General features: G+C 37.4%; 1 protein-coding gene across 1 annotated transcript in view; it reads right to left on the reverse strand.

The window, feature by feature from the left end:
- Window positions 1–1,312: 1,312 nt before the first annotated feature.
- LOC129731381 (protein yellow) overlaps window positions 1,313–12,550 on the reverse strand; it is a 54,361-nt gene continuing 43,123 nt past the window's right edge. Inside the window, exon 3 of the mRNA XM_055691351.1 lies at window positions 1,313–3,008. Within this exon, the coding sequence (XP_055547326.1) occupies window positions 1,906–3,008 (1,103 nt within the window). The 3' untranslated portion in view covers window positions 1,313–1,905. The remainder of the gene's footprint in view (window positions 3,009–12,550) is intronic.

Below are 12,550 nucleotides of genomic sequence, written 5' to 3' on the forward strand. Positions count from 1 at the left end.
CATCGCTACGCGATCTCGATCCTTTTACTTTTCCTTCGGAGGACTGAGTTTTTGCTGTTGCGTGCCTGTTGGTATCGATTCATGTTCGCTCTCGTACGGTGCTGCAGTATTCTAGCCCGTGTTGCATTCCTCTCCTTGGCTTACTGTTTGCATTCGTCATCAAACAAGTCAATTCCATGATTCGGAGCGCTTGTACGTTATAGTAGCTGCGCCAAGCTGATCTTCCGTGCGTCCCGCAGTTGCTCGATATTTGATCGCGGCGTTCGACTTTGGCGGGTGTTATACACCGTCAAGTGTTTTTTGAGCGCTCGCACACAGCTACTAGGTAGTAGTCCGAATCTATATTCGTTCTGCGGTAGGTGCGAACGTTGATGATTTCGAAGAAGAACCTGCCGTTGATTAGCATACGATTGATTCGATTCTCTGTTGTTGATGGGGTGATCTCCATGTGGATTTGTGGATATCTTTGTTAAGGAGGAAGAAGTACCATACCACGGGAGACAGCAAAGTTCATGCACCGATGGCCTCCCGTTCTACCTGAGCATCCATGTCCCCAATGACGACTTTCACGTCCCGTCACAGGCAGCTATCGTGGATCTGCTTCAGCTGCACTTCCTTCTCGTCGTCGGGTCTTCTTTCATTTGGTACACTTTGATGGTGCTGTAGTTGAAGAACCGGCCCTTTATCCTCAACTTGCACATCCTTGCATTGATCGGCTGCCACCCCACCATGCGTTGGCGCATCCTGGGCGTTGATAGGCCGCTTCTAACTCGGAAGTCAGACGCTGTTTTGAGCCGCACGATCTTGGTGAACAGACGTTCAGGTTAGCGTAGCATTTCTTCTACCACCAAAGTATCGTATACAAGCCAATTACACCCACTTTAGTCCCACGTCGAGCCAACGTTTGTGCACTTGGGCACATACCCTTTGATTTTCGTTTATCGAAAAAGTTTCTTTTTCCATTGTGTATATTGTTTTGTAAAGCACTGTTGGTTCTCAGACGGTTTCCATGTAAAACCAATGGTTTCTGAGCTACAATGCTTTGAATGAAACTTGGGCCCAAACGTATACTCCTTTTAAGGAAAAAAGTCTTGAGCCTGAAAAATTTTCTGATCTTTGGCATGGAAACGCCTAAAGCGAAATACGTGTGAATTTTTTGTGTCTCTCCTTATTTCCTCTTGGAGAGGAATTCCCGATCTATTGAAAACTGCTGCTCTACATCATATCCGATGGCTATTGAATAAATAGCACTATACTGATGATTATCGTGGGACCTGAAAGTTAAAAGACAAGTCATGATGAAATTGATGGCTTTATTCATGTATACATAAATTGAATTTAATATTTTTTCTTGTTCGAAAACTATCTTTAAACAGTTACAAACATTTAAGCTATTATAGCACATTTCGTTTAACTAATTCACGCTTTCTAAACGCTAGGATAAATTTGTTCTGGGTAAAATCCTGCCAACCGACATAATCTACAAATCGATAAAAAGGAGATTATCAGTCTCCAATACTGATTAGTTAACCTGCTGCACTTCTGGTAATTCCACAATGACTTCTGTCTGCTTCCAATATATATATATTCTACAATTGTAACGTTTCAAACTAAGTGCATATTTGTTCTTTTTATACTTATAGAAGAAAATAATTTACAACAGCTGTCTTTAGCTTAGCCTAGGATCCTGAAGATAAGAGCCTTTAATCTTAAAATTATGTGACTGTTTTGCGTGTTTTGCACCCTTACTTTGGACAGTGCTCGATAGGAATGGATATGTTTTATTTTGAAATTGTTAACAACACTTGATAGTCGAATGGGTAAGACAAAATTGACAGTATCTTGAGACAATAGTTTTCTTCTGAGCACCGCTTGTTCATAGGATTGCTGCTCTATCATCTAGTTTTACAGAAATAGCTTTGCTAATATTACAATTCCGACAAGCAAATTGGAAACTAGCGCAATTGAGGCGCTTGACTTGGGTGACACGGTTGTCGGCGGTCGGAGAATATCTCCCAGATTGGTAATGATGTCGGGCAGCGGTTTGATGTTTGTATCACAGGCGGTATTTTCGATAGCATCCTTTACGGTTGCCGTTAGTATGCGGAAGTTGATGTCTTTCGGATCGAGGTTTGAGTACATAAACTGGTGCATCCGGTCCGACAGGACCCACAAATTGCTTTCGTCATCCACTTTCACATCGTTCGGGAACACCATGTCCGTTACGCTCATGTAAACTCGTCCGAGCGATTTGATAGTATAAGCGCGGTTGGATGTTTTCCAACAAGTAACTGCATTTAAGTTTGGTAAAGCGTAAAAAATAACGCCGGTTTTTTTATCTAGAAAGGCGACACCGGCCTGTCCATTGGGACCACGTGATCCCAGCACTTTAAACTCACGGTAGATATTATTCGAAGTAGCGAGAGTTTGATTTCGAAGTATTCTGGTGGACACAGCAAATTCGTTAGTCGAGCTTAGTGGGTGAAAGTAAAGCGTGGAAAAGTTGTCGTTCTGCGGTCGAGAAAGAGCAATTCCAAACAATCCATCATCCCACTGGAAGGAGATTCCCGTGATTGTGTAGTTACCGGCAAGCGGATCCGGATGGAAGAAGTGATGTTTAATACGCCACGATTCTTGCGCCTTCCAAGAATACACCACTAATCCGGGGGCGCCGAGATCCGCCGCATAGGCGTAAGTATCGTCACAATCGGTATCTTCGACGGCAATATTCGCATAGAAAGAGCTCTCTTTAATGTGGTCTTGGGGAAATTTATACCGCCTCAGCAGATTGTCGTTGTGTAGATCGTACACCAACAGCGATGTTGGGCTTTCAACTTTGAAATCTCCAAGAATGTCGGATACTCCGGTATCGAGCACCCATAGCCGACCGCAGCGATCGGCTCGTATCCGGAAAGGCGACACGATCTCCGGGGCTTCATCGGGACTCAGCTGACGATGTGCATTCCAGCTCGGGTAGGGCCTTAGTTTTGGCGATTTTGAGTTTGTTTCTGCAATAGAAAGAGAATAATTGTAGTTAGTAATGTAATAGATTTTTTCGCAATCAGTAATTGTAATTGTCATTTGTAGAATTACAATAACAAATTGTTGTCGAAAAAAGGTGAGAAACCCAAGAAAATCTCAACCATACCTAAAGCTTAAACCTTGATTGTACTTGTACTCTTAATTTACCATGCAGCTATTTTGATTATAACAAACTTGACTTTAAGTTTGATTTGCTGGATGCAATTGTTGCTCTAGTCCGTACACTAGGCAAGGTCTTAGTTAGTAAATCGAAAGGCACACAATTACCTGCAGATTGATTTCTTACGTTCACAAAAAAGGCGCAGCTATGAATGGCTAAACTGGTAGGAACGGTTGATGGTTGTCAAGAGCACGAGTAACCAGGCAGGTTTGTCGGCGCCGCAGTGTTCTATCTCGCTTCAGTTGTTTTTTGTTTAATATTTTCTGTTTATTGCAAGATCATAGAACAGATCGTATCTAAGTGTTATTTAAAAGGGTTGCTTTATTGATAGGTTTCAAGCTCGCGCGCACAAGCGAGGTCTACGGGTCGCGGTTATTGAAGCCAGACATTACGGTGCATTTGCTAAATCGGTTCCACTGATTCTCATTAGATACATAAACTTCTCGCATATTTTATATGATAAGTTATCGTAAGGTTGTTGCTAGGCGGGATATAAACCGGTGTTACCGGTGCATCGTTTCGCGTAATTAAATTTTGTTGCTGTTAAAAATTGCTGATACGTTAGATCTGTTTAGAGTAACGATCAACCTTAACCTAACAGTCAATGAGTTAATCGGTCGAGGGATATTAAATAGGGTATTCTATGAACTGTGTTTTGGTATCAATTTTTAACTCTTTTTACGTAGTAATCGAAGTTATAATTACTTACTTGCCTATTGTTATCAACAATAACTTGATTGGGAGAAATTTGAAAAAGTTGAATCTGGCTATTGTTTTGGCATGAACAGAACAGTGCTTCATAATATATTCTAAACTGAAAAATTGATCGCTTTATTTAATTTATGAAGTGATGCTCTTGTGTAGTAATATAAAAATATTAGTTTTGAAATTGAATTTAATTAATTTAATTTAATTAATTTTTCTTTAATTTGGCATTACATATTATGTCAAAGTTCAAGTTTTGAACTTTGATTAACATCAAACAGTGGCTTGACATGGCAGAGACTTGAATGAAGGGATTTAAACTTAAATGTATATACTTTATAGAAGATAACTAAACAGCAGTGTGAATTTTAATTTAATATTAAGGAGGTTCGTAGTCGTAGGAGAACAGAGTCTACTTTGATAAGCGAATGACTGTGAGTTCGAAGTTTAGTAATATCAAGGCACTCGATGTCAGAAGACTTAGGCATAGTTCGCACACTTCTTCACATAGGATTTTTCTCAAGATTTAAAAACTATAGTCTTCAAATTTCTTCGACCAGTACACGTCATACTTCCTAGTTACTTGCAAGATAGCTCAAAATAAGGCCGATAAAGAAAACAAGAGAATAAGTAAATCTGGGGGAAAGACAAGTACTGACACGAATAACAATAAAAAAACTGCACTGTAAAAGATCGTGTACTGGTCGTAGCACGCACAGCACAGTGAGGCGACTCCATACAAATGCTAGCCAAGCAAAAAAATGTCTTTAAATCATGGAAAATACATTTTTTTATGTAATTTTGGGACGCTGAGTCCAAATTTGATATTATTTTTGCATGAAAATGCATACTCTTGATGCTAGTGGAATTTCAATGTTTTTTATATATATATTATATGAGGAAAATTTTACGTCGGTTCCAATGCTTTGCAGAATAAAATGCATGATGCTTGAAAGACTTTCATATGCAATAAAAAAAAACATAAAAATATCATTCAGTTATAAAGAAAATAAAAAAAATATCAATTGAAAAATATGCTTTGTGTTGAAAATCACTTATGTTTATCTTTTTTTTTTTAAAGAGACTATATTACTTTGCTTTTTTTATCGCATTCTTCTTTTTATTCACTTTCACCTTCATCTTCATGTTTGTGTTCATTTTCAATACAGTTTTAATACATTCAAGAAAAGTTTCCAAAATGCAGTTTCTAAAATCAAAATAATAATTCACTATTTGCAATGTAGAAATAAGCAGGCGATTTGTTATGTCTTGGTTTGGGTTTACACGATTATTTTAACATGTGACTGGTATGATACAAATTTAAAACATGGTTTTGGTACTCAGTGCACTGAAAATATTTTTTCGTTTTTCTCTGCACGCACGTTTCGTAAACATGGAATTCGTAGATTGTACAGCACTTTTGTTGATTGTATAGAATATTTGTATTGCAAGTTATCGAAGAGAATTGCAACATTACGCATAATTTGTACAATTCACGGATGTACTTTCGTACGAACGTGGATAACAATGAACAAAAATTTTCGTAAAATGTATATGTTATTGCGTAGGCTTACTAATTTTTCGTACTATTTACATTATGCAGCGTTTGTTTGTACGAATGATTGCGTTCATTTTTAAAATCTCTCGTTACGTATACGAATACCTACTTTAACAGTTCTGACGAAAGTACCCTCATATTTATTACGCATTGGTATCGTTGCAGAAAACAACAAAAGGCTTTGTATATAATACACACGTTTTCGTGGAATAAACTAAAATATATTTTCAGTGTGCTGGTGATCCAAAACATAAACAATGATTAGTTTCTGATACTTCGTTAAAAACGAAATATAGAAGGGTTTAACTTGTAAATATGAAAATAGTGTGATCAATTATACTGAAACATGTTTGAAAACGTTGTTATTAACAAACTAATGCGAGCCATTTGTTATTCTGTTGACGGTTTGCAGTGTACAATTTAAATTTACATTTAAAAAATCCGATATGTGCCGAACACTCGTTGCTTCTCTTTAAAAGAAGGGTACTCTGCGCAACTCTGCGCATGATCGGACTAGATGCATTTGAAAGCATTTTTTCCAAGCAATCTTTTGAAACTAGTGCCGATAGTGCCAAACCCTGCCGTCCAAACTTTAAACGCTGTTTTATGCAAAAAATACGTAATTTTTTGATTTCGCCTAATTTTTTTGAATATTACAATGAAATTATACATTATTTACAGCAGTGCCTCTAGTTGTCATACCGAAAAACTAATGACAGCGTTTTGATCTGGAAGGTTTGTTTATTTCGTGGGGATTGCAAAAGTTATCCAAGATGGAACGTGAGAGACGAGAAAAAATTGTGCACACCTACGTTGAAAACCCAACGTGGTCAGGAGAAATGATCGCTAAGGTTCTCAAATTACCGAAATCGGCTGTGAATACCGTGCTCGAACGTTACCGAAACACTTTGACGGTGGATCGCGCTAAACAAACCAAACGTAGAAGTGGAACATTGGACCGGAAACTACGAGCGAAGGTCATCAGGACAGTACGGAATATGTGATTTGGTGAAAAGTACAGTTCGTCGAATCTGTATGCGTGAAGAATTACGGTCGTATCATGCCAGCAAACAGCCCAACAGGACGCTGATAAAAAACCTGGTTGCCAAAACCCGAGCAGGAAAGTTATACGAGCAAGTCCTGACAGAATACAATGGCTTTATTTAGATGGACGATGAAGCATACGTCGAAATTGACTTTGGACAAATCCCAGGTTAGAAATTTTACCTTGCTAACCGTAAGCGGAATGCTCCAGGTCGGTTCAAATTTGTTTTCGCTGATAAATTAGGCGGAAATTGAAGAAGTGTGGCAAATCAATTAAAACATCATCTGATATGGTGAAGTGGTGGAATAAAATGGCCGATACGGTTGATGTTGCCACTGTGCAGAAGCGAATCTTAGTAGAATCAGACCACTTGATGTCAAAGGACTCAGGATTCACAGGTTCTAAAAAACTATAGTCTGAACGAATTCGAAGATTTCGTCGACCAGAACACGGTTATACTTCCCAGTAACTTGCAAGATGAGCTTGCTAAAAATGTTTTATTGAAAGATGGAGAAATCTAGTAGGCATCTCTGCAACAGAAAGTGCAGTTGAAAGAATGGCAAATGCTGTTTTAAAAGCATTATGTTTAGGATTGAACTGAGGCTTTATAGCCCGAAAGGTGAAACAATTACTGTCGTCTTCGGAATATATAAAAAAGCCACATGTTTTATGACGCGGCTTTTCATCATGTAACATATGGGTCATTCCATACGAAGTGTACATGCCACAGTGTCCATGTCCATGGCCATCACAGATTTTATCAAAGTTGGGGGAATTATTCATCTACTGTCTCTTTGGAAAAATCCCAATTTTGGTGTCGATTGGAATCCCCCCCGCTCTCCAGGATCCCCCTCTTTATTGCAAAGTCGCGCAATTTTTGTCAAAAATCTCTTTTTTCTTTTTCTTACATTTCATAGACGTAAGATGTCCGAAACATACTGATAGATGATTTTTGAAGACAATAAACCAAGGAATCCAGAAAAATATAAGTTTTGACCGGAAGTGTTGCCAGATAAATTATTTTTGTATGTGAAAACTAAATTTACATTTTTCGGCAAATGCAGCCTTTTTAATTTAAATTTGATAATTTCATCGTGTTCCTTGGAAAATTTCACATAAGAAACAACTATCATCCCGAGGTAGTATGAGCCAATCTCGAGATATAACATTTTTATGAAAAAAGTTGTAAATTCCGTAATTATTTTATTTTATAATTTATAGACGTAAAACACCCGAAAAACAGTGATAGGTGAATTTTGAGGAAAATTAACCAAGGAATCCAGAAAAAATATTGTTTTTGCCCGGAAGTGCTGCCAGATAAATTATTTTTGTATTTTAAAATTAAATTTGCATTTTTCGGCCAATGCAGCTAATTTTATTTTAAATTTGATGGTTTCATCGTGTTTCTCAGAAAATTTTACGTAAGAAGCACTTACCACTCCTTGAGATATAACATTTTTTCGAAAAATTAATTAAGAAATTCAGGACTATTTTCGTAAAAATGCTATATCTCGAGATTGGTTCATATTACCACGGGATGATAAGTGTTTCTTACGTAGAATTTTCCGAGAAATACGATGAAACCATCAAATTTCAAATAAGAATAGCTGCATTTGCCGAAAAATGCAAATTTAGTTTTCAAATACAAAAATAATCTATCTGGCAACACTTCCGGTCAAAAATAATATTGTTTCTGGATTCCTTGGTTTATTTTCTTCAAAAATCATCTATCAGTATGTTTCGGACATCTTACATCTATGAATTGTAAGAAAAAGAAAAAAGAGATTTTGAACAAAAAATGCGTGACTTTGCAATAAACAGGGGGGTCCCACAGTGCGGGGGGTATTCCAAGTGACAGTGGATGAATAATTCTTCCAACTTTGAGCAAAATCTGTGATGGTCGTGTCCAAGTTTGTGCTTTTTCGTGGTCACTTCGAATGACCCATATTAACCACAGGCTAACAAACATAACATTTCAAACAACTTTCCAATAAAATCTTTGTTTAACATGAACAACAACACCATCTGAAACAATCTTCGCTCAGCATTTATTTTTGACGTGGGACTACGTCTTTGTTTACTATACTGGGATGCATTCTGTAAAATTAGAAATGAAACTGGCAAATGTTGCGTCAGATTTTAAACGTTAATAACAGCATAATCAAATGATGGATAACAATAACCAATATGTTGATGGATAGATAAAATGTATAACAATTTTGTAATGTGCTAGTTCTCACTCTAATTTCATTGCTAAGCGGTAAAATTGATAAAAAGTTTCAATAACATATTTACGTGAATAATGAACCAATTACATGCGAGTATTCCTAGCACAGACGACGGGAATGGACACCATCCGTTCCCTGTGATATTCTCTGTATCAATATCGAAATAAAAATTGACAGAGTCTCCCCGTCCCAATAGGTCAATTCATTTTTGCTTCCGCGAGCTTAGACTAATATGATGTCTTGAAGGTAAAAGTTTTCCGAAAAGTTTTAAACAATCCCCATTCTTGAACAATTTCTAAACCTGCTTTCAGAACCTAAAAGAAACTGATGTCTTGAAAGAAAACACGCCGGTAAAAGCAACAGTACCAGTGGAGTAAAGAACCGCAGATCTCTCGTCGTCTATGATTGCAGCGGTACCGTGGAATGGGGTGAAATTGATCAGTGGGGTGAAATTGATCACCTGAAAATTCGTGATCAAAAATACTAATCAAAAGATATTGCTCTTTCACCACTAGGCAATGTTAACGTGTCCTTAAACGCAACTTTTGCATGATTCACATACCTGTCAAAGTTAACCCTTGCATGCCCGGTGCAATTTTTCATATTTTCGAAAAATTCTTCTAACTCAGTCAAAACTCAATCAAATCTGATCAAACTAGTTTCCAAATAACAAAAAAAAAGTATTGAATTTACTTAAAGTAATCTTAGTTGAGGGTTAGTTACGTTAAATTTGGAGAAGTGAGTGAAGTTTGATAAAAGCTCAAAAAATGTAATTTTCAACAATGATCATTCCGTACCATTAAAGAAATACTGATGAATTCGCAGGAAACCACAAAGATCTGAATTTCAGAGCTAGTTTTTGAGCTTTTGCAACAAACCGAATTGAAATCGGTCTAACGACGATCAAATAAGAGCAAACTTAGCAACAAGCAGCTCATGAACCAAAATAAACAAATTTTAACCTGAAATATTTCGTTATTTTCGTTTACAAACTAGCTGTGAATGATATTTTTCAGTACAGAAATCATCATTAATCTTTAGCATATCGAAAAAAGCACATTGACAAAATAATATGTCGATTTCAATGGTGATTAATTTCACCCCAATTTACCTTATAGTACCATATAGAATTATCGAATTTATTTCACGAAGTAGACGATAGAAATTTCACCAATAGCCATAGAGGTTTACTAGAGCACATACCAGTACTTGTTTTAAAATTATACTATTTAGGGAAAAATGTACATGACGCTAGTTAATTGGAAATTTTTATAAAAATTGATCAATTTCACCCCGTTCCCCGTGTGCAATCGAGGAAAAATATTTTTGCAACGGATATTTATTCCATTTTATCTTCGATGTTCACTAATAGCGAATTTCTCTATTCCACTGTGTGCGGGCAAAACTGCCGAGGAAAAATGAAACGTCATCGCCATTTAAGACGCAAGTAAGAAAGAGATGCCAGATAATTGTTTACGAACTTAGTACGTGCGGTGGTGGGTTGAAGATGACAAATTTTACAGTGCGCTTCAGGCAGCACGGCAGGTCCAAACTGGGTCAAAATCGAGCGAATAAAGAAGGGTTTTGACACAAGTTAGGCGACATCCATAAATTACGTAACGCAAAAAACCCGATTTTTGGACCCCCACCCCCCCATATGTAACGAAACGTAACGCCAACACCTACCCCCCCATAAAAATTACGTAACGCTGCAGAAGGATTTCCTTGATAAAAATGCTCGTTTTTGGAGAATCTCTCCAGAGATTTTTTGTTACGTAACGTTTAACTCACCTCCCCCCCTCCCCTGTGTAACAAATCGTAACGCTCAAGGATACCCCCCTCCCCCCTAAGAGCGTTACGTAATTTATGGATGCCGCCTTAGTGCGCTTTCAGGTCAAAACGAGGTGAGCTGGTGGAATAAAGAAATTCGCTATAAATAATCGTGACCGAATAGTATCGAAGAGTAAATTCCACATATACACATTTATAGAAGAGTAAGAGCCTGCGAATGCTTGTGAATTTTTGGTTTTTTTTTTATTAAGATTCATCAGAAACTCTTTTTTCATTTCAAAATTGTTAGATGAGATATTATTTATCAAAGCATTACCATAATAAACGTATGTATATTAGCTGTCTTCGTAATACAGCGAATGTACCTTGTTATAGGCAAATGAAAAAAGTTGTCAAGCATAAAACAAAAATGGAGTTGTTGATTGCTACGATTTTTTACTGGAACTTGTTAATAATTTTGTTTGACATATCTTCTTATGTTTGCCAATTAATGAACCTTTGTGAGGGCTTCCGTATTATTTTGAAAGTAAGATCCATGTTATAGATTTGAATTAATCAGAGTTAAATAAGACAAAACCATTCATTATGATAACGTAAGTATTATTGGATTTGGTTTTTGAGGATATAAAGGTAATTCTGACTTTGACGCATTACGATAAATTTTTGGTGCTTCTTCAACAAGAATGATATGCTTGTGCCCTAACAATTTCTAAATGTTGTTTGCACAAATAATACTACGATATTATGTATCGCCAAATATAAACGATATTCTTTCGAGTGTTGTTGAATATATTTCAAAAAATTGATTTCCAGGGGAGGCTGAAAATAAAAATACGTACAGTCGCTGAGCAAACACTTTGATTCTGTCTACATTTTTGTAATAAAAAATCCCCTATTTACGGTGTTTAGTCCCACGTCACCATTTCATACAACCCTAGGGTTATATACCTTGTAGTATTTTGTCAGCTTTCCAATGCCGGCTACGAAATAAAATCGGTATTTGCTATCTTGTTCAATGCATTTTTTTGATTAAAGTCAAGATGGTGGCCAAAATTTTGAACACTCTGATAAGAAAGCCCCAGCAATGCGTTTTTCTGGTTAAATTCAAAATGGCGGCCAAAATTTTGAACACTCTGATAAGAAGCCCCAGATGTTAAATACATAATGCCATTTGTAGAGGTTTTTGGAACAAAATTTCTAAATACAGCGACAAGAAGCTTCCAATGATGCTGATGAGGAAGATCGAGAGAAAAGTGACTACATCGTGTGCTTGGCCGGGAGGTCGATGCAACCGGTCAAACAGTGAAAAAGTACCTGGCAAATATGGACACGCACATCAAGAAGCGGCAGTTCCGTCCACTGGTCACTAAGCTGCAGGCAGTAACGCATCATCAGCAGCTGAATAAGATGTTCAAGTCGATTTGTCGGCGAATCGCGATGTGGCGGTGCTGATGGACGACGAGATCCATCTCATCCTAGATGGCAACGACTGGCAGGGCATTTAGTATTTTACTTCTCTTACGAAGCAAGTCAGTTCCGAGGTGAAGTTCATTCCGCACACCAAGTTCTCCAAGAAAGTGCTGCTGTGGCTAACAATCAGCAAGAAAGGGATGTCAAAGCCTCTCTTCTTTCGCCCCGGACTGGTCGTGAACGGGGAAATTTATAGTACAAAGTGCCTGTCGGAAGTTGAGAAGTTCATCAAGAAAGACCATAAAGCGAAGACGCGGTGTTCTGGCCGGATCTGGCGTCGGCACACTACTCGATACGATTGTTAGAGCGGCTGAATATCGATGTAGTGCCCAAGAAGGCAAACTTGCCCAACGCTCGCGAGGGCGTAGATTTTTTTTGCAAGTAAACTAATATAATTTTATGGGAAATTTATTAAACTTAATTATCTGCCTTAATTTTTTTATCACCTTCCCGAAACAGTTTATTATTTCAATGCAAATGTTATTTTAAGAAAAAAATTAGCGCGATCGTTTCCTTCAGCAGTGTAAAATATCTGAATGACTTGAAGTTGT

This window comes from Wyeomyia smithii, chromosome 3 (assembly GCF_029784165.1).
Source record: "Wyeomyia smithii strain HCP4-BCI-WySm-NY-G18 chromosome 3, ASM2978416v1, whole genome shotgun sequence".
In the NCBI taxonomy this organism is placed as follows: domain Eukaryota; kingdom Metazoa; phylum Arthropoda; class Insecta; order Diptera; family Culicidae; genus Wyeomyia; species Wyeomyia smithii.